Source organism: Scyliorhinus torazame, chromosome 6 (assembly GCF_047496885.1).
Source record: "Scyliorhinus torazame isolate Kashiwa2021f chromosome 6, sScyTor2.1, whole genome shotgun sequence".
NCBI lineage: Eukaryota > Metazoa > Chordata > Chondrichthyes > Carcharhiniformes > Scyliorhinidae > Scyliorhinus > Scyliorhinus torazame.
In genome coordinates this window covers 193,839,807-193,861,730 of record NC_092712.1, presented here as the reverse complement: position 1 = coordinate 193,861,730, position 21,924 = coordinate 193,839,807, and the positions used below count along the sequence as shown (strand labels likewise).

Below are 21,924 nucleotides of genomic sequence, written 5' to 3'. Positions count from 1 at the left end.
GATCACTAGTTCAGGCCTCTGGGTTTCCAGTTGTGTAACATAACTGTGCTACTGTACTCTACTGATATTGAAACTAAATTCTCGAAAGTTCACAAGTATTTCATTCCCCAATATTGACATATTGATGATTATAAAAATGAAATGGCAAAAGATTTAAAATGTTGCTCTACTGCAGGATATTGCCAACTTATGTACTTTATGCACCTATTTTCATTGACAAAATTGAGAAGTGAACATGGATTGTAATTTAATAGTTCTTTGAATATTTGGCAGCAGTAAGGTGCTGCTTATAAGCAAATTAAGTAGTCAGATGAATGCCTTCATCCATAATCCTGACTCCAGTTTTATCAGCAGAGCTGCGGCTGTTCAAAATACTGTATTTGGGATACTTGCCATCCTTCCACTCTCGGGTCGCAGGATGTATAAAACCAAACATCTCATCTGTGCTGACGGCCTTTGGGTTAAGATCATTCCAGATGGGCTTTCGTTTCATATTTACATATGTCCTGTACATAGTCTTTAATATCTATACATAGAACAAATGTTAATTGTTAAAGTGGAACACATTACACAAGTTTCATTGTTAAGTCACTTGATTTTTCCATTAAAAATCAAAGAAATACATTAAAAATACTGATCCTGATTTCTGACACTGCAAAATCATCGATGGTGGTTATTTCCGGTGAGCATCCCAGACTTTAATGTACCATTGCATAGGCCAGGTCTGCCATGCTGGTTCTACTGTAAGATTTCCAATTTCCCTTCCACTCCCCCACATTCCTTCATAACATTATTCACCAAGTACCTTTCTCCCTTTTAAAACCGTAACTGATTCTGTTTTCTGGGGCATGTATTCTACTTTCACACAACAGTGAGGTTGATAATGCAAGAGTGCTAAAAGTTCCAGCGACTACCCTCTAACATCAAGTTAAACACAGAGACCTGGGGCCTCTCAGTGCGCAATATAATTTTATAAGTAAAAACAGTGTGATCGAGAGCAATATGGGTTGCTTATAAAATGATAATGGTGATATTGCCAATGAAAATAAGAAAATGGCATTCAAGTTTAGTGATTACTTTGTATCAGTGTTTACAACAAAACATTCCGAACATGCCAAGGAAACTAATACTGATTCAGGATAGGGGACACAAAAAAGTAATATAATGAAGAAAATAATTGCACTAATGAGTTACAAATCCCTAAATAGTTCCCACCCCAAGATTTTAAAGGAAGTGAGTGAGAGTCTTGCAGGTGCCCTAACCAAAGTTTTATCAATTCAAGAACCATTCCTTTAGATTGGAAAATTGCACACACTAATCAACTATTTTAAGAAGTTGGAAGAGGGAAACAAGGAAACTGTAGAATAGTTAGCCTAATTCTGTTGTTGGAAATTGCTAGAGTCTGCAATTAAACATAAGAGTAACTGGATACATTAACATTTTTGAGCTAAACAAAGAGAGCCAGCATGGATTGGTAAAGGGAAGGTCATGCCTGGTGAACGTGATTGCCATATTTAGAGGTGTCTGAAGTAGGGCAATAAGAGACAAGGAGTAGGAATAGTGGGGATGTACTCAAATTGGTAGGATGAGGCTAGTGGCATCTCACAAGGATCTGCATTGGAGCATCATCTATTCACGAATGGTGACCATTGCTGGGGCTGCGCATGCAGGATGGTGATGCATTGATGGCTGTGTGCCCTTGAAGACAGGCAAGTAGGATTTGGGTTTGTCGGACTGGGCAGGCAGGCTCCAGCAAGGGACAAGAGTGGCGTGCCATTCTGGGTAGATGGTGCTGATTGGCACCCTCTGGTTATTCGAGCAGTTCTTGGGGATGACATGTTGCCCTTAATAAGGATGCCAGCCATCGAGGCAACCACTTAATTGGTTGACATAGGCAATATGTGGCTCCAGGTCCCACTGCAGCAGAGTCGCCTCCAGCTTTTGGTCACAGCAGCAGGATCTCTGTTACATGTAAAGAATTCCACCCCAATCTCTATATTCAGGTGAGTATATAAGACCATAAAACATAGGAGCAGAATTAGGTCATTCGCCCCATCGAGTCTGCTCCACCATTAAATCATGGCTGTTATTTTCCTCATCCCCATTCTGCTGCCTTCTCCCCATAACCCCTGATCCCCTTATTAATCAAGGACCTATCTATCTCTGACTTAAAGAACTCACAGCCTCCACAGCCTTCTGCGGCAAAGAGTTCCATAGATTTTCCATTCTCTGGCTGAAGAAATTCCTCCTCGTCTCAGTTTTAAAGGATTGTCCTTTCAGTCTGAGGCTGTGCCCTTGGATTCTAGTTTTTCCTTCTAGTGGAAACATCCCCTCCACGCCCATCTATCTAGGCCTCTCAATATCCTGTAAGTTTCAATAAGATCTCCCCATCCTTCTAAACTCAAACAAGTACAGACCCAGAGTCGTCAACCGCTCCTCATATGACAAGCTCTCCCTCCATTCTAGGGATCATTCTTGTACATCTCCTCTGGACCCTTTCCATGGCCAACACATCCTTCCTTAGATACAGGCCCAAATCTGCTCACAATACTCCAATTGGTGTCTGACCAGAGCCTTGTATAGCCTCAGATATACAGCCTGTATGTAATTCATCAGGTTGGTTGAAACCCAAAACACTGCCTATTTACCAAAAGAGAAAATGCTGGAAAATCTCAGCAGGTCTGGCAGCATCTGTAGGGAGAGAAAAGAGCCAACGTTTCGAGTCCAGATGACCCTTTGTCAAAACTTTGATATGAGCTTCGTGGAATTATGGCGTTGAAAGCGGAACTGTAGTCAATAAATAGGAGTCTGATGTAGGAGTCCTTGTTGTCGAGATGCTCCAGGGAGGAGTATAGGGCCAGGGAGATAGCATCTGCTGTGGACCGGTTGCACGGTATGCGAATTGCAGCGGATCAAAGCGTTGTGGGAGTTTGGCGTTGATGTGCTTCATGACCAACTTCTCAAAGCATTTCATTACGACTGATGTCAGGGTCACCGGACAGTAGTCATTGAGGCACGTTGCCTGGTTCTTCTTTGGCACCGGTATGATGGTGGTCTTCTTGAAGCACACGGGGACATTGGGGCTGAGTAGGGACAGGTTAAAGATGTCCACGAACACATCTGCCAGCAGGTCCGCGCAGACTCTGAGTGCACGACCAGGGATCCCGTCCGGACCAGTCGCCTTCCGAGGATTCACTTTCAGGAAGGCCGATCTGATTTTGGAAGCTGTGACGTTGCGTATGGGTGTGTTATGGGCTGCAGTGGCACTCGACAGCGGATTGATGGTTTCCTGCTTGAACCGAGCATAGAATGCATTGAGTTCATCGGGGAAGGGTGCGCTGCTGCTGGAGATACTGCACGGCTTTGCTTTGTAGCCCGTTATGTTGTTTAGTCCTTACCATAATCACCAAGAGTCTGTCTGTGACTCTAGCTTGGTCTGATATTCTCTCTTGGCATCCCGGATGGCTTTGCGGAGGTCGTATCAGGATTTCTTGTATAGGTCAGGGTCGCCTGACTTGAACACCTCAGACCTGTCCTTCAGTAGGGAGTCAATCTCGCGATTGAGCCATGGTTTCCGGTTGGGGAACGTACATACTGCTTTCTTTGGCACGCAGTCGTCCACACATTTGCTGATGAAGTCTGTGACGATGGTGGCATACTCATTTAAGTTGGTCATTTAAGCGGAGTTCTTAAATATGAACCAGACCACTGTCTCCAACCAGTCACATAGGAGCTCTTCTGTTTCATTTCATCCTTCACATCCTTCGCATTATTCAATGCCATAAAAATAATTTTTTCCTGTTTCTTGCAGATGTTAAGGAACACAAGCTTCAACAACTTAACAGATAAATTGTCAACTTATCAACAGATAAGGGCCCATCCACAGCCCTCCACCAGTCCCAATCCCTCATACCCCATTTCTTTTAGCCTCAGCCCTTGCCGTATGTTCATCATACCCTCCGACCTTCCCCTTTCAGAGGCTGAGCTTGCTGTTCTCAGCAAAGGAATCAGCTTTGTACCCTTACGTCCCCACCTCAATGAATTCCGGGCTCGACATGATGTTGAACTCTTTATCCGTCGCCTCCTTGCCCACTTCTTTGGGCAAGAGTCCTCCCCCCATTCCACCGATCCTTTCATGTGCCTCCGACATTTTGCTTCAAATTGGACACCCCGCCGGGACAATCACCTACCCTCGATCTTTTAATTGAGATCTGTCGATGGGACATTGGCCGTCTTAATGTTTCTGCGCCCCTCACCCATTCCAACTTCTCTCCTTCCAAACTTTCTGCTCTTCACTCTGTCAGGTCAAACCCGACGTTGTCATCAAACCTGCTGACAAAGCAGGTGCTGTTGTCGTCTGGCGTGCTGACCTCTACCTTGCAGAGGCTGAGCGCCAACTCTCAGATACTTCCTCCTACCTCCCCCTGGAATATGACCAGACCACTGAACATCAAGCCATTATCTCCAACCGTTAGCCACCTCCTTTCCTCCAGATGCCTTCCCCCTAAGGCTTCCAACGTCATAGTCTCCCAACCCCGGACAGCCCCCTTTTACTTACTTCCCAAAATTCACAAAAAGGACTGTCCCGGAAGGCCCATTGTGTCAGCATGCTCTTGCCCCCCCGAACTTATTTCCTCTTATCTTGACTCCATCCTCACTCTTCTGGTTCATTCCCTCCCCACTTACATCCGGGATTCCTCTGATGTTCTGCATCATATTGACAGTTCCAGTTCGCAGGCCCTAACCGCATCCTATTCACCATGGATGTGCAATCTCTCTACACCTCCATCCCACACCAGGATGGCCTGAGAGCTCTTTGCTTCTTTCTCGAAAAGAGGCACGGACAATTCCCATCCACCACCACTCTCCTCCGCCTGGCTGAACTCATTCTATCTCTCAACAACTTCTCCTTTAACTCATCCCACTTTTTCCAAATCAAAGGTGCAGCAATGGGTACCCCCACGGGTCCGAGCTACGCTTCCCTTTTTATGGGATATGTGGAACATTCCTTGTTCCCGGGTCCCCTGCCACAACTCCTTTACCGGTACATCGATGACTAAAAGAGCTTTGACGAAGGGTCACCTGGACTCGAAATGGTGGCTCTTTTCTCTCCCTACAGATGCTGCCAGACCTGCTGAGATTTTCAAGCATTTTCTCTTTTGGTTTCAGATTCCAGCATCCGCAGTAATTTGCTTTTGTTTTTATAGACTGTCTATTTAAATTTGGATGTTGACATGGGGCGGGATTCTCCGACCACGTGCCGGGTCGCAGAATTGGCCGGGGGGGGGGGGGGGGGGGGGGTGCATGAATCACATGACGCCGCTCCAGTGCCGGTCCACCGATTCTCCGGTAACCGCCATTGGCGTGCCGCTGGTTGGGGGCTGCGCAGGCGATTCTCCCCACGCGATGGGCCAAGTGCCCGCCGAGTTAGGCCGAGTCCCGCCAGTGTCGTTCTCGTGTGGTCCTACCCGGTGGGACCTCGACGTTCATGCTGCGAGGGGGAAGCCTGGTGGGAGGGGAGGGGGGTATCCGATTCCGGGGGGGCCTCCACGGTGGCCTGGCCCGGGATCGGGGCCTACCGAGCGGTGGGTGGGCTTATCCCAGTGGGGGTCTATGTTCCTCCGCGCTGGGCCCCTGTAGGTCTCCGCCATGTTGCGTCAGGGCCGTCGCAGAGCCGGCAACCCACGCTCATGCCTGAAGTCACGTCGACCATGGGGCGCATGCGTGAACCCGCGCCAGCCGTGGCGCGCCTACGCGGTCCCGCGGAGCCCGTGCTGACGCCCGTATCAGCAGCTGGTGCAGTGTTAGGCTCTCCAGTGCCGTGCTGGCCACCGTGCCTGCAGAATCGCTGATCCTAGGGGCCAGATGACGCTGTTGTAAAACGCTCTGGCGTTTACGATGCCGTCAACACTTAGCCCCAGGATCGGAGAATCCCGCCCAGTGTTTTCCTGAATGAATTTTGAATTACAAGCATTTTGTTAAATCAATCTGTGAAACTCCAAATCAATGTAGGGGAAAAAAGGACCTTAGCTAAACAAGAAGATTTTTGGCAGAATATAGTTTTGAGCATGATTATAATTTTTGTAAATTATCTAACAGTAAATTATCTATGCAAGAGCATAGTGGATTTCCAGGTTATAGTGGACAGCATTTTGTCACCTCAGCCCCTGCCAAAATGACAGGACCATTAGGAAGACAGAACCTGGTCAAACTCCCCAATGGACTTAGCCACGATATTACCAGCCAATTTTGGATTACCCAACCATGTTGCAGGGCAGGCGGGATGATCTAGGTGCCCTGGTAAGTTAATCACAAAACGTTAGCATGCAGATACAGCAAGCAATTAGGAATGTTGGCATTTATTAAAAGGGGAATGGAATATAACAGTGTAGATGTTTTACTGCATCTATCCAGGGCCTTGGGAAGACATCTGGAGTACTGTTTTAGGCTCACGTTTTGGAAAAGGATATAATTCCAGTTAAAAGCAGTACATAGAAGGGTCACTTCACTCATTCCTGGGAAGGTCTTATGAAGAAAAGTTCAACAGGTTGGGCCGATCCCCATTGGAGTTTAGAAGATCTTGTTGAAACAAAAAAGCTCCTGAGGGGACTTAATAGAGTAAATACAAGGAGGATGTTTCTTCGTGTGTGGGGGGGGGGGTTGGACAATAGAGTAGATACAGGGAGGATGTTTTCTCTTGTGGGGGGGCAGGGGGCGGAAACAATAGAGTAAATACAGGAAGGATGCTTCCTCTTGAGGGGGGATGATAGCGTAGATACTGGGAGGATGTTTCCTCTTGAGGGACGACAATTCCTAGTGGACACAGTTTAAAAATAAGAGGTCTTTTTAAGACGCACCAAATCATTCAATGAAAGGTTTCAATTTAAAGGTATCTCTGCAGGGCTCACAATGGAAATAGGGAATGAGGTGTACACAAATGCTGAGCATCAGGCTCAAGCATGAAAAAGGAACTTGTGGAACAGCAACATGAAATGCATATGCTACTGTAAACATTTCCCTAGGCAGTGCACATCACTGGAGAGAGAATGGAGGGGTCCATCTGAACCTATAGGGCCAGGATATCTCGGGTATTTGCATTATGTTCATCTCCATGGAAAATGTGGCTGCTGCATGGAGAATCAAATGCTGTGGGCCTCCAAATGCATGCTGAACCTGAGCAATGGCCTGCAGACTCTGACTGCCACTTTGCAGATAATGGAGCAAAGCCTCACCTTGGCAGTTCATGCAGTGGTATGCAGCATAGTGTTCCAACACTTGACCATCAGAGAGGTGCAGCTTGGCCAAGAGAAGGAAGATGGAAAAAGGGGAACACGGTAGTACGACTCTTCTCAAGGTGCTCCCACTCTTCATCCCTTGAGCCTCAACCACCAGACTGAGGTGCTGAGGCAAAGGTAGAACAGTCTTTTGCAGGATTGCTATGGGCTCCAAATCCCAGAAGACACCTGTGGCAGGCACCTTTCATGTCAGAGTTGGGGAACGAACATCCTGCTTCCAGCTCTGCCGAAGCCTCTGGGGTTGCACCACGCAGAAGTAGTAAAAACATTAAGAGGATGGCATTTAAGATGCACGAAAGGATTCTTGGGTGCTTATTACAATGTTAATGTTTTGATCATAATCTTTATTTCAATGAAAGCAGCAGTCCATGTGAACTTCACATTCTTTAGCTTCTACTTTGTTGAATGTCCCATTAACCCTAATCATTTTGCATCCAATGAATGGAATAATCAATCTTGACGAGGTGGAAAGGGTGTGAGTGAGATGGGTGGCTGATGGACTGTATAAATGAGGTGTGCTGGGGATGGCAGTAGTGATGCAGTGGTTTTGATGGCATTCTTATATTTCTGGAAGCACACTAAAGTGAAGCAGCACTGGATGAGTTCATAACAGGTTTCTCTGGCAGTCAGGTGTGTGGCTGTAGGCACCATAAACGGCAGGTCCCAGTCTCCTCTTTGGATGCCAGGCACTCCAATTACTCCTGTCAGCTCCACTCCTCTTAAGGATGGACTACAACAATCCTAAAGATTCCTGTCCTGCTGTGAAACCAACCACAATGTTTAGAAACATCTAGCTATGATTGTCAACTCATTACCACACGAAAAGCAGTTCAGTGCTTTATGCTGAGAATAAGAGGAAGTGAAAGCACTTGGCTCCTAGATGTTTACCAACATTGTGGTTAGTTTCACATTCGGCTATTTGAGATCCATTCAAGTGTGAAGGGAAATGAAAATAAACAATCCAGACATATGGCAGTCTGGAAGCTGTCAATTACATCCTACTAAAAGCTATTTTTCTTTGAAGTGAATAGGAGCCTTGCAGATCAAGGATCTGAGGCAGTTTAAAGCCTTGTGATGTGGTTTCCGCTTTCAATAAAGTTACAGTTACTGCTTTCTAGACATCAGCCTAAGCCAGGGGCAGGTGAGTGAAAAGCAGTGATTTTGTTTCACAGTTTTTGCTTGGACTGCCCTTCAGCATCCAGACAGTGGTGACTGATGGGGGCTCTGATATGGGGGCCTCTGGTGGGGATCTCTGATGGGGGTGTCTGGTGGAGGCGGTCTGATGGAGGGATGGACAGAAATTGCATTTTTGGGGAAGGGGTCTCCGATGGACCTTGGGGGCACCTATCCATCTTTTTTTCTAAATATTTTTATTATGGTATTTATATAATAATTTTTAAAAAAATATATTTTATTCACATTTTTTCCAGCCAAACAAAACAGTACAAAGATTTTTCCCTTTTACAACAATAAAACAATATAAATAATAGTGACCGTTTTTAACAAATAAATAAATAATATATAAACTAAATGGCAACTGCCATAACAAAATATTAACTTTCCCAAATAATAAAGTCAAACAAGCCAATATACATATCCAAGTAAAAATATCCATACAAAAACACCCCTGAGGACCCACCTGAGCCCCCCCCCCCGCCCCCCTGGGTTGCTGCTGCTACTTTCCCAGTTCCTTTATCGTTCTGCGAGATAGTCAATGAACGGTTGCCACCGCCTGGTGAACCCTTGAGCCGAACCCCTTAGTGCAAACTTTATCCGTTCCAGTTTTATAAACCCTGCCATGTTGTTTATCCAGGCCTCCACGCCCGGGGGTTTAGCTTCCTTCCATATTAACAATATCCTTCGCCGGGCTACTAGGGACGCAAAGGCCAAAACATCAGCCTCTCTCGCCTCCTGCACTCCCGGCTCTTCTGCAACCCCGAATATAGCCAACCCCCAGCTTGGCTCGACCCGGACCCCCACCACCTTCGAAAGCACATTTGCCAACCCCACCCAGAACCCATGCAGTGCCGAGCATGACCAAAACATGTGGGTGTGGTTCGCTGGGCTTCTTGCGCATCTCCCGCTCCTATCCTCTACCCCGAAAAATTTACTGAGCCTTGCTCCGGTCATGTGCGCCCTGTGCAAGACCTTGAATTGTATCAGGCTAAGCCTGGCACACGAGGATAAAGAGTTTACCCTGCGTAGGGCATCTGCCCACAGCCCCTCTTCGATCTCTTCTTCCCCAGCTCTTCTTCCCATTTTCCCTTCAGCTCATCCACCATGATCTCCCCCTCGTCTCTCATTTCCCTGTATATATCTGACACCCTACCATCCCCCACCCATGTCCCCGAAATCACTCTATCCTGAATCTCCTGCGTCGGGAGCTGCGGAAATTCCCTCACCTGTTGCCTCACAAAAGCCCTCAATTGCATATACCGAAATGCATTCCCCTGGGGCAACCCGTAATTTTCCGTCAACGCCTCCAGACTCGCAAACGTCCCGTCTAGGAACAGATCCCTCAGTTGCACAATCCCTGCTCTCTGCCATGTTCTAAATCCCCCATCTATTCTCCCCGGGACAAACCTATGATTATTCCTTATCGGGGGCCGCCCCGAGGCACCCGTCATTCCCTTATGCCGTCTCCACTGCCCCCAAATTTTCAGCGTTGCCACCACCACTGGACTTGTGGTGTATTTCTTCGGGGAGAACGGCAACGGCGCCGTCGCCAATGCTTGTAGTCTGGTTCCTTTACAGGACGCCATTTCCAGTCTCTTCCACGCCGCTTCCTCCCCTTCTCCCATCCACTTACACACCATTGAGATATTGGCGGCCCAATAATAATCACTTAAGCTCGGCAGTGCCATTCCCCCCCTATCCCTGCTATGCTGCAAAACCCCCCTCCTCACTCTCGGGGTCTTCCCAGCCCACACAAAGCTCATAACACTCTTCTCAATTTTTTTGAAAAAAGCCCTCGTAACCATCACCGGGAGCACTGGAACACAAAAAGAAATCTCGGGAGGACTACCATTTTGACCGCCTGCATCCTGCCCACCAGTGACAGGGACACCATGTCCCATCTCTTAAAATCCTTCTCCATCTGTTCCACCAATCGTGTTAAATTAAGCCTATGTAGGGTTCCCCAGTTCCTCGCTATCTGGATCCCCAAGTACCTGAAATCTCTTATTACCTTCCTCAGCGGTAAGTCATCTATTCCCCTGCTCTGCTCCCCCGGATGCACCTCAAACAACTCACTCTTCCCCATATTCAATTTGTACCCCGAAAATTCCCCAAACTCCCTGAGTGTCCACATTATCTCAGGCATCCCCTCCACTGGGTCCGCAACATACAGCAATAGATCATGGGCATACAATGATACCCGGTGTTCTTCTCCTCCCCTGAGTACTCCCCTCCACTTCCTAGAGCCCCTCAGGGCTATGGCCAGGGGCTCAATCGCCAATGCAAACAGTAACGGAGACAGGGGACACCCCTGTCTTGTCCCTCTATAAAGACGGAAGTAGTCGGACCTCTGCCTGTTCGTGATCACACTTGCCACCGGGGCCCTATATAGCAGCTGTACCCATCCAATAAACCCCTCTCCAAAACCAAATCTCTTCAACACTTCCCATAGGTAGTCCCACTCCACTCTGTCAAATGCTTTCTCAGCGTCCATCGCCACCGCTATCTCCGCCTCCCCCTCCGGCGGGGGCATCATCATCACCCCTAGCAGCCTCCGTATATTCGTGTTCAGCTGTCTCCTCTTAACGAACCCAGTTTGATCCTCGTGGACCACCCCCGGGGCACAATCCTCTATCCTTGTCGCCATCACCTTGGCCAGGAGCTTAGCATCCACGTTCAGGAGGGAAATAGGCCTGTAAGACCCGCACTGCAGCGGGTCTTTTTCCTTCTTTAAGAGTAACGATATCGTCGCCTCCGACATAGTCGGGGGGGGGGCAACTTCCCCCTTTCCCTGGCCTCATTAAAGGTTCTCGTCAAAAGCGGGGCCAGTAGGTCCATGTGTTTCCTATAAAATTCCACCAGGAACCCATCCGGTCCCGGGGCCTTCCCCGCCTGCATGCTCCCAATCCCCTTTACCACCTCCTCCACCTCAATCCGTGCTCCCAGTCCCGCCCTCTCCTGCTCCTCCACCTTCGGGAATTCCAGCCGATCGAGGAAATGCATCATTCCCTCCTTCCCTTCCGGGGGCTGAGCCTTATACAGCCTCTCGTAGAATGCCTTAAACACCCCGTTCACCCTCTCCGCTCCCCATTCCATCTCACCTTCCTCATCCCTCACCCCACCTATCTCCCTCGCCGCTGCCCTCTTCCTCAGTTGTTGGGCCAGTAACCGGCTCGCCTTCTCTCCATACTCATACTGTACTCCCTGTGCCCTCCTCCACTGTGCTTCTGCCTTGCCCGTGGTCAGCAGGTCAAATTCCATATGTAGCCTTTGTCTTTCCCTGTACAGTCCCTCCTCCGGAGCCTCTGCATATTGCCTGTCCACCCTCAGAAGTTCTCTCAACAATTGCTCCCTTTCTTTACTCTCTTGCTTACCTTTATGGGCACTTATGGATATCAGTTCCCCTCTGACCACCGCCTTCAGCGCCTCCCAGACCACTCCCACCTGGACCTCTCCGTTATCATTAAGCTCCAGGTACCTTTTGATACACCCCCTCACCCTTAGACATACCCCCTCATCCGCCAACGACCCCATATCCAATCTCCAGAGTGGGTGCTGCTCCTTTTCCTCTCCTACCTCCAGATCTACCCAACGTGGAGCGTGGTCCGAAATGGCTATGGCCATGTACTCCGTCCCTGTCACCTTCAGAATCCGTGCCCTTCCCAGGACAAAAAAGTCTATCCGTGAATACACCTTGTGAACATGGGAGAAAAATGAAAACTCCTTACTCCTAGGCCTAATAAATCTCCAGGGGTCTACTCCTCCCATCTGCTCCATGAAGTCATTAAGCACCTTGGCCGCTGCCGGCCTCCTCCCGGTCTTAGACCTAGACCGGTCCAGCCCTGGATCAAGCACCGTATTAAAGTCTCCCCCCATTACCAGCTTTCCCGCCTCCAGGTCCGGGATACGCCCCAGCATACGCTTCATGAAGTTTACATCATCCCAGTTCGGGGCGTATACGTTCACCAGAACCACCGCCTCCCCTTGCAATCTGCCACTCACCATCACGTATCTACCCCCACTGTCTGCCACTATGGTCTTTGCCTCAAACAGTACCCGTTTCCCCACTAAAATAGCCACCCCCCTATTCTTCGCATCTAAGCCCGAATGGAACACCTGCCCCACCCATCCTTTACATAGTCTGACCTGATCTGCCAGTTTCAGGTGCGTCTCCTGCAACATGACCACATCTGCCTTTAGGTTCTTTAGGTGTGCGAGTACCCGTGCCCTTTTAATCGGCCCATTCAGCCCTCTCACGTTCCACGTGATCAGCCGGGTTGGGGGGCTCTTTACGCCCCCCCCCCCCCCCCCATGTCGACTAGCCATCCCCTTTTCTAACCCAGCTCCTCACCCGGTTCCCACGTACCCGTATATCCCACCGACGGTGCTCTCCCGTCCCGACCACCCCGCCCCATAACAGCTCCCCCTTCCCCTTAGCAGCAGCAACCCAGTTAACTCCCCCCCCCCTCCCTCCGCTAGGTCCCTTTCTAGCGTAGTTGCACCCCCCCATGTTGCTCCCAGAAGTCAGCAAACTCTGGCTGACCTCAGCTTCCCCAGTTTATCCTCGGCCCCTCATTGTGCGAGGCCCCCTCCTTCCTGCGTCCCCGTTCCCGCCACAATTACCATAGCGCGGGAGCAAAGCCCGCGTTTCCCACTCGGCCCCGCCCCTGATGGCGCAGTTCCCTTCTCCTTCCCCTTTCCTTCCCACCGGCGCCCACAGTTCCCCATACTCCCCCCCCCCCCCCCACAAGGGGAAAAGAGAAAAGTTACAAAATTGAAAATTGAAAAAAAAAATCTCCCCCCCCTTCCCCTTCCTCGTCCCACATAATCACCCCACCACTTTATTACAACATTCCAAATTTAACCTTCTTTTTGTGGAGCACCGCCTTGGCCCGGTTGAAACTTGCCCTCCTTCTCGCCACCTCCGCACTCCAATCCTGGTACACGCGGATCACCGCGTTCTCCCACCTGCTGCTCCGAGTTTTCTTCGCCCATCTTAGAACCATCTCTCTGTCATTGTAGCGGTGAAACCTCACCGCTATGGCTCGAGGTATTTCTCCTGTCTTTGGTCTTCGCGCCAGAACTCGATAAGCTCCCTCCACCTCCAAAGGGCCCGTCGGGGCCTCCGATCCCATTAGTGAGTGAAACATCGTGCTCACATATGCCCCGACGTCCGCCCCCTCTGTGCCTTCGGGAAGACCCAAGACTCTTAAATTCTTCCTCCTCGAGTTATTCTCCAGGGCTTCCAACCTCTCCACACACCTTTTGTGCTGTGCCTCCTGCGTCTCTGTCCTTACCACCAGGCCCTGTATTTCATCCTCATTCTCCGCAGCCTTTGCCTTCACGACCCGAAGCTCCAACTCCTGGGTCCTCTGCGCCTCCTTTAGCCCTTCAATCGCCTGTACCATCGGGGCCAACACCTCCTTCTTCAGCTCTTCCACACAGCACCGCAGGAACTCTTGTCGCTCCGGGCCCCATACCAAACAGCCATCTTCCAACGCCATCTTACTTCGAGCTTCCCTTCCTTGCCGCTGCTCCAGTAGATCCACTGCAATCCGGCCGCTGTCCTCTCCTTTATCCATATTTATCCGGGGGGATTCCCTCCTATTTCACCGCACAATGATTTTGGCTGTTAAAAATTGCCGTTGGGGCTCCTAATAAGAGCCCAAAAGTCCGTTTCAACGGGAGGTGCCGAAACGTGCAACTTAGCTGGTCATCGCTGCACCCGGAAGTCTTTATATTATAATTTTAACAACAAAATAACAAAGTAACAAAATGAACACACCCCCAACCAATTACAAAGCCCAGCCAACATCACTTACATCAACGACTCCCCAATCCCAATTTCCCCACTGACCTTCGTCACCTTCTCAAACCCCCCATGCCTCCACTTTTTTAACACCCCGCCACTGCTGACTGCTTAATTTTTCCCAAAGAAGTCGATAAAACGGTTGCCACCGCCGGGCAAATCTTAACATTGATCCCCTAGCATCGATCCCCTCAGGGTGAACATAATCTTCTCGAGCCGGAGAGACCCAGCCATGTCACTGATCCATACCCCCGGCTTCGGGGGCTCAGAGACCCTCCATGTCAATAAAATCCGTCTCCGGGCTACCAGTGGGGCAAAGGTCATGACATCGGCCTCTCTCGCCCCCTGGAGCTGCGGGTCTTCTGACACACCACAAATCACTACCACTGGACTTGGAACCACCCTTACCTTCAGCACCTCCGGTATGACATCGGCAAACCCCTGGTAGAATCCCTTAAGCTTCGGACGTGTCCAAAACGTATGGACATGATTCGCAGGCCCACCCGCACACCACCCACACATATCCTCCACCGCTTCGAAGATCCTGCTCATCCAGATCACAGTCATGTGCGCCCTGTGGACCATATTAAATTGTAACGTGCTAAGCCTGGCACACGACGAGGATGTATTGACTCGCCTCAGTGCGTCCTCACATAACCCAGCCTCCTGCTCCCTGCCCAGCTCTTCCTCCCACTTTCGCTTCACCTACCCTAACGGAGCTCCCTCCCATCCAATCAGCTCCTTATAGATCTCCGATGTCTTCCCCTACCCCATTCCCTCTTTCAACACCACCTTATCATGTAGTCCCTGGGGCAGTAGGTGGGGAAAGTCGGTAGCTGCCTCCGCATAAAGTCCCTCAACTGCAGGTAGCGGAACCCATTCCCACCAGGCAGCTCCAAGTCTTCCTCCAATTCTTCCATACACGGAAAGCCCCCATCAATAAACAAATCCCCAAACCGCTCGATCCCTGCCCGCCGTCACCACCGGAACCCCCCATCCAACCCGCCCAGAACAAACTGATGATTGCCACAGATCGGTGCCCACACCGAGGCCCCCTCCAGCCCCATGTGCTGCCGCCACTGTCCTCACACACTCAGGGCAGCCACTACTGCCGAGCTTGTGGAGTACCGAGCCGGCAAGGACAGCAGAGGCACCGTTAACAGTGCCCCATAACCCGTGTCCCTACATGAGGCTGCCTCCATCAGTTCCCATACCGAGGGGGGCACCTATCTTAAGTACTTACCCTTGGCTCACCACAAGGTCCACCGCATCAGGGCCACAATGACAAATACTTGTACCACTCCACACCCACGTGAATCCCGGTCCAAAGGGCCGAAGCATCACAGAGACGTGGAGAATCCGATGTCGAGCCTTGTTGTTAAATGACCAATTTGTACTGGCGCGCAGCGCAGACTTCATTGCTGTCGCCAGTGGGGGACCGGAGCATCGTAAACGGATGGCGCCAATACTGTTTTTCTGCCAAACCTGAATTCTCCACCGCATAGGGAACTCCGCTACCGACAGCGGGTGGTGGAGAATCCAATCTCAGATAAATAAAGCACTTGGAAAGTTATTGCACAAAGCTGCAATTCCTTCTGAAACCAGCGGTGTCAGTCATGAACACAACTAATTCTTTCAGTGATAGGCTGACCACAAGCTTGTCAATTTCAGCCTTAATAGTGTTCCAAACAGGTACATTTCAGTCAGCAATGACTTCCCAATTTTCACCCACCTTTTCTATCCTGATGAAAACGTAGAACCCATTGCTGGCACTTAAAAGTCAGAATGCAGGGTCTTAAAGGCAGACTTAATTGGCTGCTTGTGTCATCATTTTTCTGGCTGCTGGACAGAGACTCCGCACTTAAGTCAGAAAACCAGCCAGGTGAAAACTGGGAGGTAGAATGATGCGGGATCCCATTCCAATGTCATTGTTAAGGTATTTAATTTCCTGCATGAACTCAAGCCAACCTACCCCATTGCCTGGAAAAACCCTCACCAGCATTTCAGCATGAACGTTCTGTATTTTAACCATGGACAAACAATGAAAATTCAAACATAAGGCACATTTTGGTGCTTTTATCTATTAGTTCAAATTATTCAGAAGTGCCTGTTGACAATATAGGTACAGTTATACTTGTCAATCAACTGTGAAAACTATTATTTTATTTTACAAATGCTACTCCATTAAAAACTTTATAATAATTTTGAAGGTAAATTAGGTAAATTACACTTCATCAATTTATTGTTTTTCCTCAGTTGTAATGCAAAGTTCCTTAAGTATCTCAGTTCATTTTTAATAACAGAGTAATCACAAAGTCATTTACACTACTGCTTTTCTTTAAACAAAGCATTTTCAATTCAAGACATGCTACCTGATAATATATTCCAGTATGCAATTACATGTCTAGTTGCATTCAGTGCGTGCTCATGAACAGAGATTATTACTTTCTTGAGGACAGGAATTTTCAAACATACTCATATTGTCAGAGCACATATCTGGGACTTACAATCGATTAAAAATCATTTGCACTTAACCATCCTATTTTTGTTAAATTGATTTTTGCAACTCAAAATCAATATATGCAAAAGTAAGGGCAACAGTGATAGCTACTGACAGTTAAAGTATGTGATGACATAGGGGAGAAGAATTGATCTGTTTGCTATCAGTGGTGCATTGCAAGTAAAATGCATATATAATTTCAATTAAGATACTGAGAAAACGTGTATTATGTCACAGCTATAGGAATCATTTTCTCCATGGTTACTTTGATTACTATTAATATTTTTGAATTATAGATTTGTATGAGAATCTATTTGGAATCACTTTGTGTATATTAATCACATAGAATTTACCGCACAGAAACAGAACAGTTGGTTTGTTGATATTATTTATGTCAATACAGGCCCTGGGGCCACTCTATTAATCTCATTCTATCACCATTCCATTCTATTCATTTACTTAGAGCCATAGAGGTTTACAGCATAGAAACAGGCCCTTCGACCCAACTTATCCATGCCGCCCAGTTTTTACCATAAGCTAGTCCCAATTGCCCACATTTGGCCCATATCTCTCTATACTCATCTTACCAAAATAATTGTATAAATGCTTTCTAAAAGACAAAATTGTACCCGACCCTACGACTGCCTCTGGCAACTCGTTCCAGACACTCACCACCCTGTGTGAAAAAAGGGTCCCTCTGCACCCTTTTGTATATCTCCCCTCTCACCTTAAACCTATGCCCTCTAGTTTTAGACTCCCCTACCTTTGGGAAAAGATATTGACTATCTACCTGATCTATGCCCCTCATTATGTTACAGACCTCTATAAGATCATCCCAAGGCTTCCTACGCCTCAGGGAAAAAAGTACCAGTCTATCCAGCCTCTCATTATAACTCAAACCATCAAGTCCCAGTAGCATCCTAGTAAGTCTTTTACGCACTCTTTCTAGTTTAATAATATCCTTTCTATAATATCCCAAGTGTGGCCTTACAGGTTATACTACTTCAACAAGACTTCCAACTCCTGTATTCAATGTTCTGACCAATGAAACCAAGCATGCTGAGTGCCTTCTTCACCACCCTGTCCTCCTGTGACTCCACTTTCAAAGAGTTATGAACCGGTACTCCTAGATCTCTTTGTTCTATAACTCTCCCCAACACTCTACCATGAACTGAGTAGGTCCTGCCCTGATTCGATCGACCAAAATACATCACCTCACATTTATCTAAATTAAACTCCATCTGCCATTCATCGGCCCACTGGCCCAATTGATCAAGGTCCCATTGCAATCTGAAATAACCTTCTTCACTGTCCACTATGCCACCAATCTTGAGTGTCAACTGCAAACTTACTAACCATGCCTCCTAAATTCTCATCCAAATCATTAATATAAATAACAAATAACAGTGGATCCAGTACTGATCCCTGATGCACTCCGCTGGTCACAGGCCCCCAGTTTGAAAAACAACTCTACAACCACCCTTTGTCTTCTGCCGTCAAGCCAATTTTGTATCCAATTGGTTACCTCACGCTGGATCCCGTGAAATTTAACCTTATGCAACAACCTTGCTAAACCGTCCATGCAGACAATGTCAAATTCACTGCCCTCATCTACCTTCTTGGTGACCCCTTCAAAAAACTCAAATTCGTGAGACATAAATTTCTACTCACAAAGCCATGCTAACTGTCTCTAATCAGTCCTTGCCTCTCTAAATGCCTGTAGATCCTGTCTCTCAGAATACCTTCTAACAATGTACCCACCACAGGCTTAGGCTCACCGGTCTGTAGCTCCCAGGCTTTTCCCTGAGGCTCTTCTTAAACAAAGGCACAACATTTGCTACCCTCCAATCTTCATGCATCTCTCCTGTGGCTGTCGACGATTTAAATATCTCTGCTGGGGGCCCTGAAATTTCCTCCCTAGCCTCCCACAATTTCCTGGGATACAGTTCATCAGGTCCTGCCGGTTTATCTACCTTGATGCGCTTTAAGACTTCCAGCATCTCCTTCTCTGTAATATGTACATTCCTCAAGACATCACTATTTATTTCCCCAAGTTCCCTAACATCCATGCTTTTCTCAACAGTAAATACCGATAAGACATATTGATTTAGGATCTCACCCATCTCTTGTGGATCCGCGTATAGATGACTTTGTACATCCTTAAGAGGCCCTACTCTCTCCCTATTACTCTTTTGCCTTTCATGTATTTGTAGAAGCTCTTTGGATTCTCCTTTGCCTTATCTGCCAAAGCAATCTCATGTCCCCTTTTTGCCTTCCTGATTTCTCTCTTAACTCTATTCCGACAACCTCTATATTCTTCAAGGGATCCACTTGATCCCAGCTGCCTATGCATGCCATATGCCTCCTTCTTCTTTTTGACCAGGGCCTCAATATCCCGAGTCATTCAGGGTTCCATACTTCTACCAGCCTTGCCCTTCACTCTAAAAGGAATGTGCTTACTCTGAACCCTGGTTCACACACTTTTGAAATCCTCCCACTTACCAGACATTCCTTTGCCTGCCAACAGACTCCCCCACTCAACATTTGAAAGTTCCTGTCTAATACCATCAAAATTTGCCTTGCCCCAATTTATACTTTGAACTTTTGGACCCGAACTATCATTCTCCATAGCTAATGGAAAACTAATGGAATTATGGCCACTGGTCCCAAAGTGATCCCTCACTAACACTTCTGTCACCTGCCCTTCCTTATTCCCCAAGAGGTGGTCATGTTTTGCCCCCTCTCGAGTCGGGCCATCCCCATACTGAATGACAAATTCCTCCTGAATACACTCAACAAATTTCTCTCCATCCAAGCCCCTAATGCTATGGCTGTCCCAGTCAATGTTGGGAAAGTTAAAGTCCCCAACTATTACCACCCTTTTTTTCTTGCAACTATCTGTAATCTCCTTACATATTTGCGCCTCAATTTCCCGCTGACTATTTGGGGGCCTATACTACAGTCCTATCAAAGTGATCTCATCCTTCTTATTTTTCAGTTCTACCCACATAAACTCAGTAGGTGAACACTCAAGTATGTCCCCTCTCTGTACTGCCGTGATACTGTCCCTAATCAAAAACGCAATTCCCTATCCTCTCTTACCGCTTGTTCTATCTTTCCTACAGCATCTGTAGCCTGGAACATTGAGCTGCCAGTCCTGCCCCTCCCTTAGCCACATTTCAGTAATAGCTATAATATTCCTGTCCCATGTACCTATCCATGCCCCGAGTTCATCTGCTTTGCCCATCAGGCCTCTTGCATGGAAATAAATGCAGTTGAATCTAGACTTCCTTTGCTCTCTGCACTGCTTTCTCAGACCACCTGTCCGGTCATGTTTTGTACACTCTCCCTGTGTTTTATTTCTCTTAGCCTTACAGGACCCATTCACTGAGTTCTCCACAGTCTCTGTACGGTGTACTGTGGCCCTTTTTGAATTTGGTTTCTCTGCCTTTCATTTTTCCCCTTACTGCCTTTTGTTTGTGCCCCCACTTTACTTCCCTCCGACTTCTGCATCGGTTCCCATCCCCCTGCCATATTAGTTTAAACCCTCCCCAACAGCACTAGCAAAACACTCCCCCAGGACATTGTTTCTAGTCCTGCCCAGGTGCAGACCCTCTCATTTGCACTGGTCCCACCTCCCCCAGAACCGGTTCCAATGTCCCAGGAATTTGAATCTCTCCCTCCTGAGCCATGTATTCATCTTATCTATCCTGACATTCCCACTCTGAATAGCACGTCATACTGGTAGCAATCCTGAGATTACTACCTTTCAGATCCTACTTTTTAGTTTATCTCCTAACCCCCCAAATTCAGCTTGTAGGACCTCATCAAGTTTTTTTTAACCTATATCGTTGGTGCCTATATGCACCATAAAAACTGGCTGTTCACCCTCCCCCTCCAGAATGTTCTGCAGTCGCTCCGAGATACTTATCCAGCTCCTCTTTAAGTACTTCTATGCTATTTGCCTCAACCACTTGAGGTGGTAACGAGCCCACAGTCTCAGCACTCATTTCTCATGAATTACTTGTTTGGTTCATTGGTGACTATCTTATGTTTATGTCCCCTAGTTTTAGATCTTTACAAGCTGAAACCTCTTCCCTACATCTACCCTATGAAATTCCTTCATAATTTTAATGACCCAAGGGCAGCATGGTGGTGCAGTGGTTAGCACTGCTGTCTCACGGCGCTGAGGTCCCAGGTTCGATCCCGACTCTGGGTCACTGTCCCTGTGGAGTTTGCACATTTTCCCCGTGTTTGTGTGGGTTTTGCCCCCACAACCCAAAGATGTGCAGGGTAGTTGGATTGGCCAGGCTAAATTGCCCCTTAATTGGAAAAAATGAATTGGGTACTCTAAATTTCAGGAAAAAAATAATTTAAAAAAAATAATTTTAAAGACCTCTATTCAGTTACACCTCAGTCTTCTCATTTCTATAAAAGGGAATCCACCTTGCTTCGCCTTTCTTGAAGTTGTATCCTCTCAGTTCTGATATCATTTGTATTAATCTATTTTTTCTCCTCTCTAGTGTTTCAATGTCCTTTTAGAAATACAGAGGCCAGGACTGTGCACTGTATGAGTTGTACAATTACATCACTCAATACCTGCAGTTTGAGGAGCCACCCTGTTCGCTTTTTAAACCCATCCCTCCACTGCCTCGCTCACCCTCCCTGTAAGACACTTCTCCGATTTGCATACTTCTTCCCCCTTTCCAATCATAAGTAAAAAATGTTATTTTGTCCAAATGCAGGAGCTTGCTTTTCTGGGTTTCAGTTGGTTGATTAAAAACATGGCTTCTTCGAATGGTTTCCTTGTTCCACTTTAAGAACTTCCAGTTGTTGATAAAAATGAAAAGATTTTAAACTCCACAAAGCATTAATTTCTCCAGCTAGAATATTACTGATATTCCAGTTGATTTAGTTCTTCACAAACAACCCAGGCAGAAAGAAGATGTCTACATTGCCATCTTGCCTCCTCCTGTTCCACATTTTCCTTTTGTTCCTCCACGTGCTCCTGCTCCTCAGCTTCTCGCCTAACGATGACAAGGTTGCTCAGCACACAGCTTATCACCACAAATCATCCCAGCAGGAGTAGTGTAGGGATCCTCCAATGTCGTGCAAGCAGTGGGATTTGCTTTAGCATGCCATTG

The 21,924-nt window shown here is 47.6% G+C and overlaps 1 protein-coding gene across 1 annotated transcript in view; it reads right to left on the bottom strand.

The window, feature by feature from the left end:
* LOC140425201 (dynein axonemal heavy chain 11-like) overlaps nucleotides 1-21,924 on the bottom strand; it is a 755,586-nt gene that overhangs the window by 370,868 nt on the left and 362,794 nt on the right. The window contains 1 exon segment of the mRNA XM_072509215.1: nucleotides 394-526. Coding sequence (XP_072365316.1) covers nucleotides 394-526 — 133 coding nt within the window.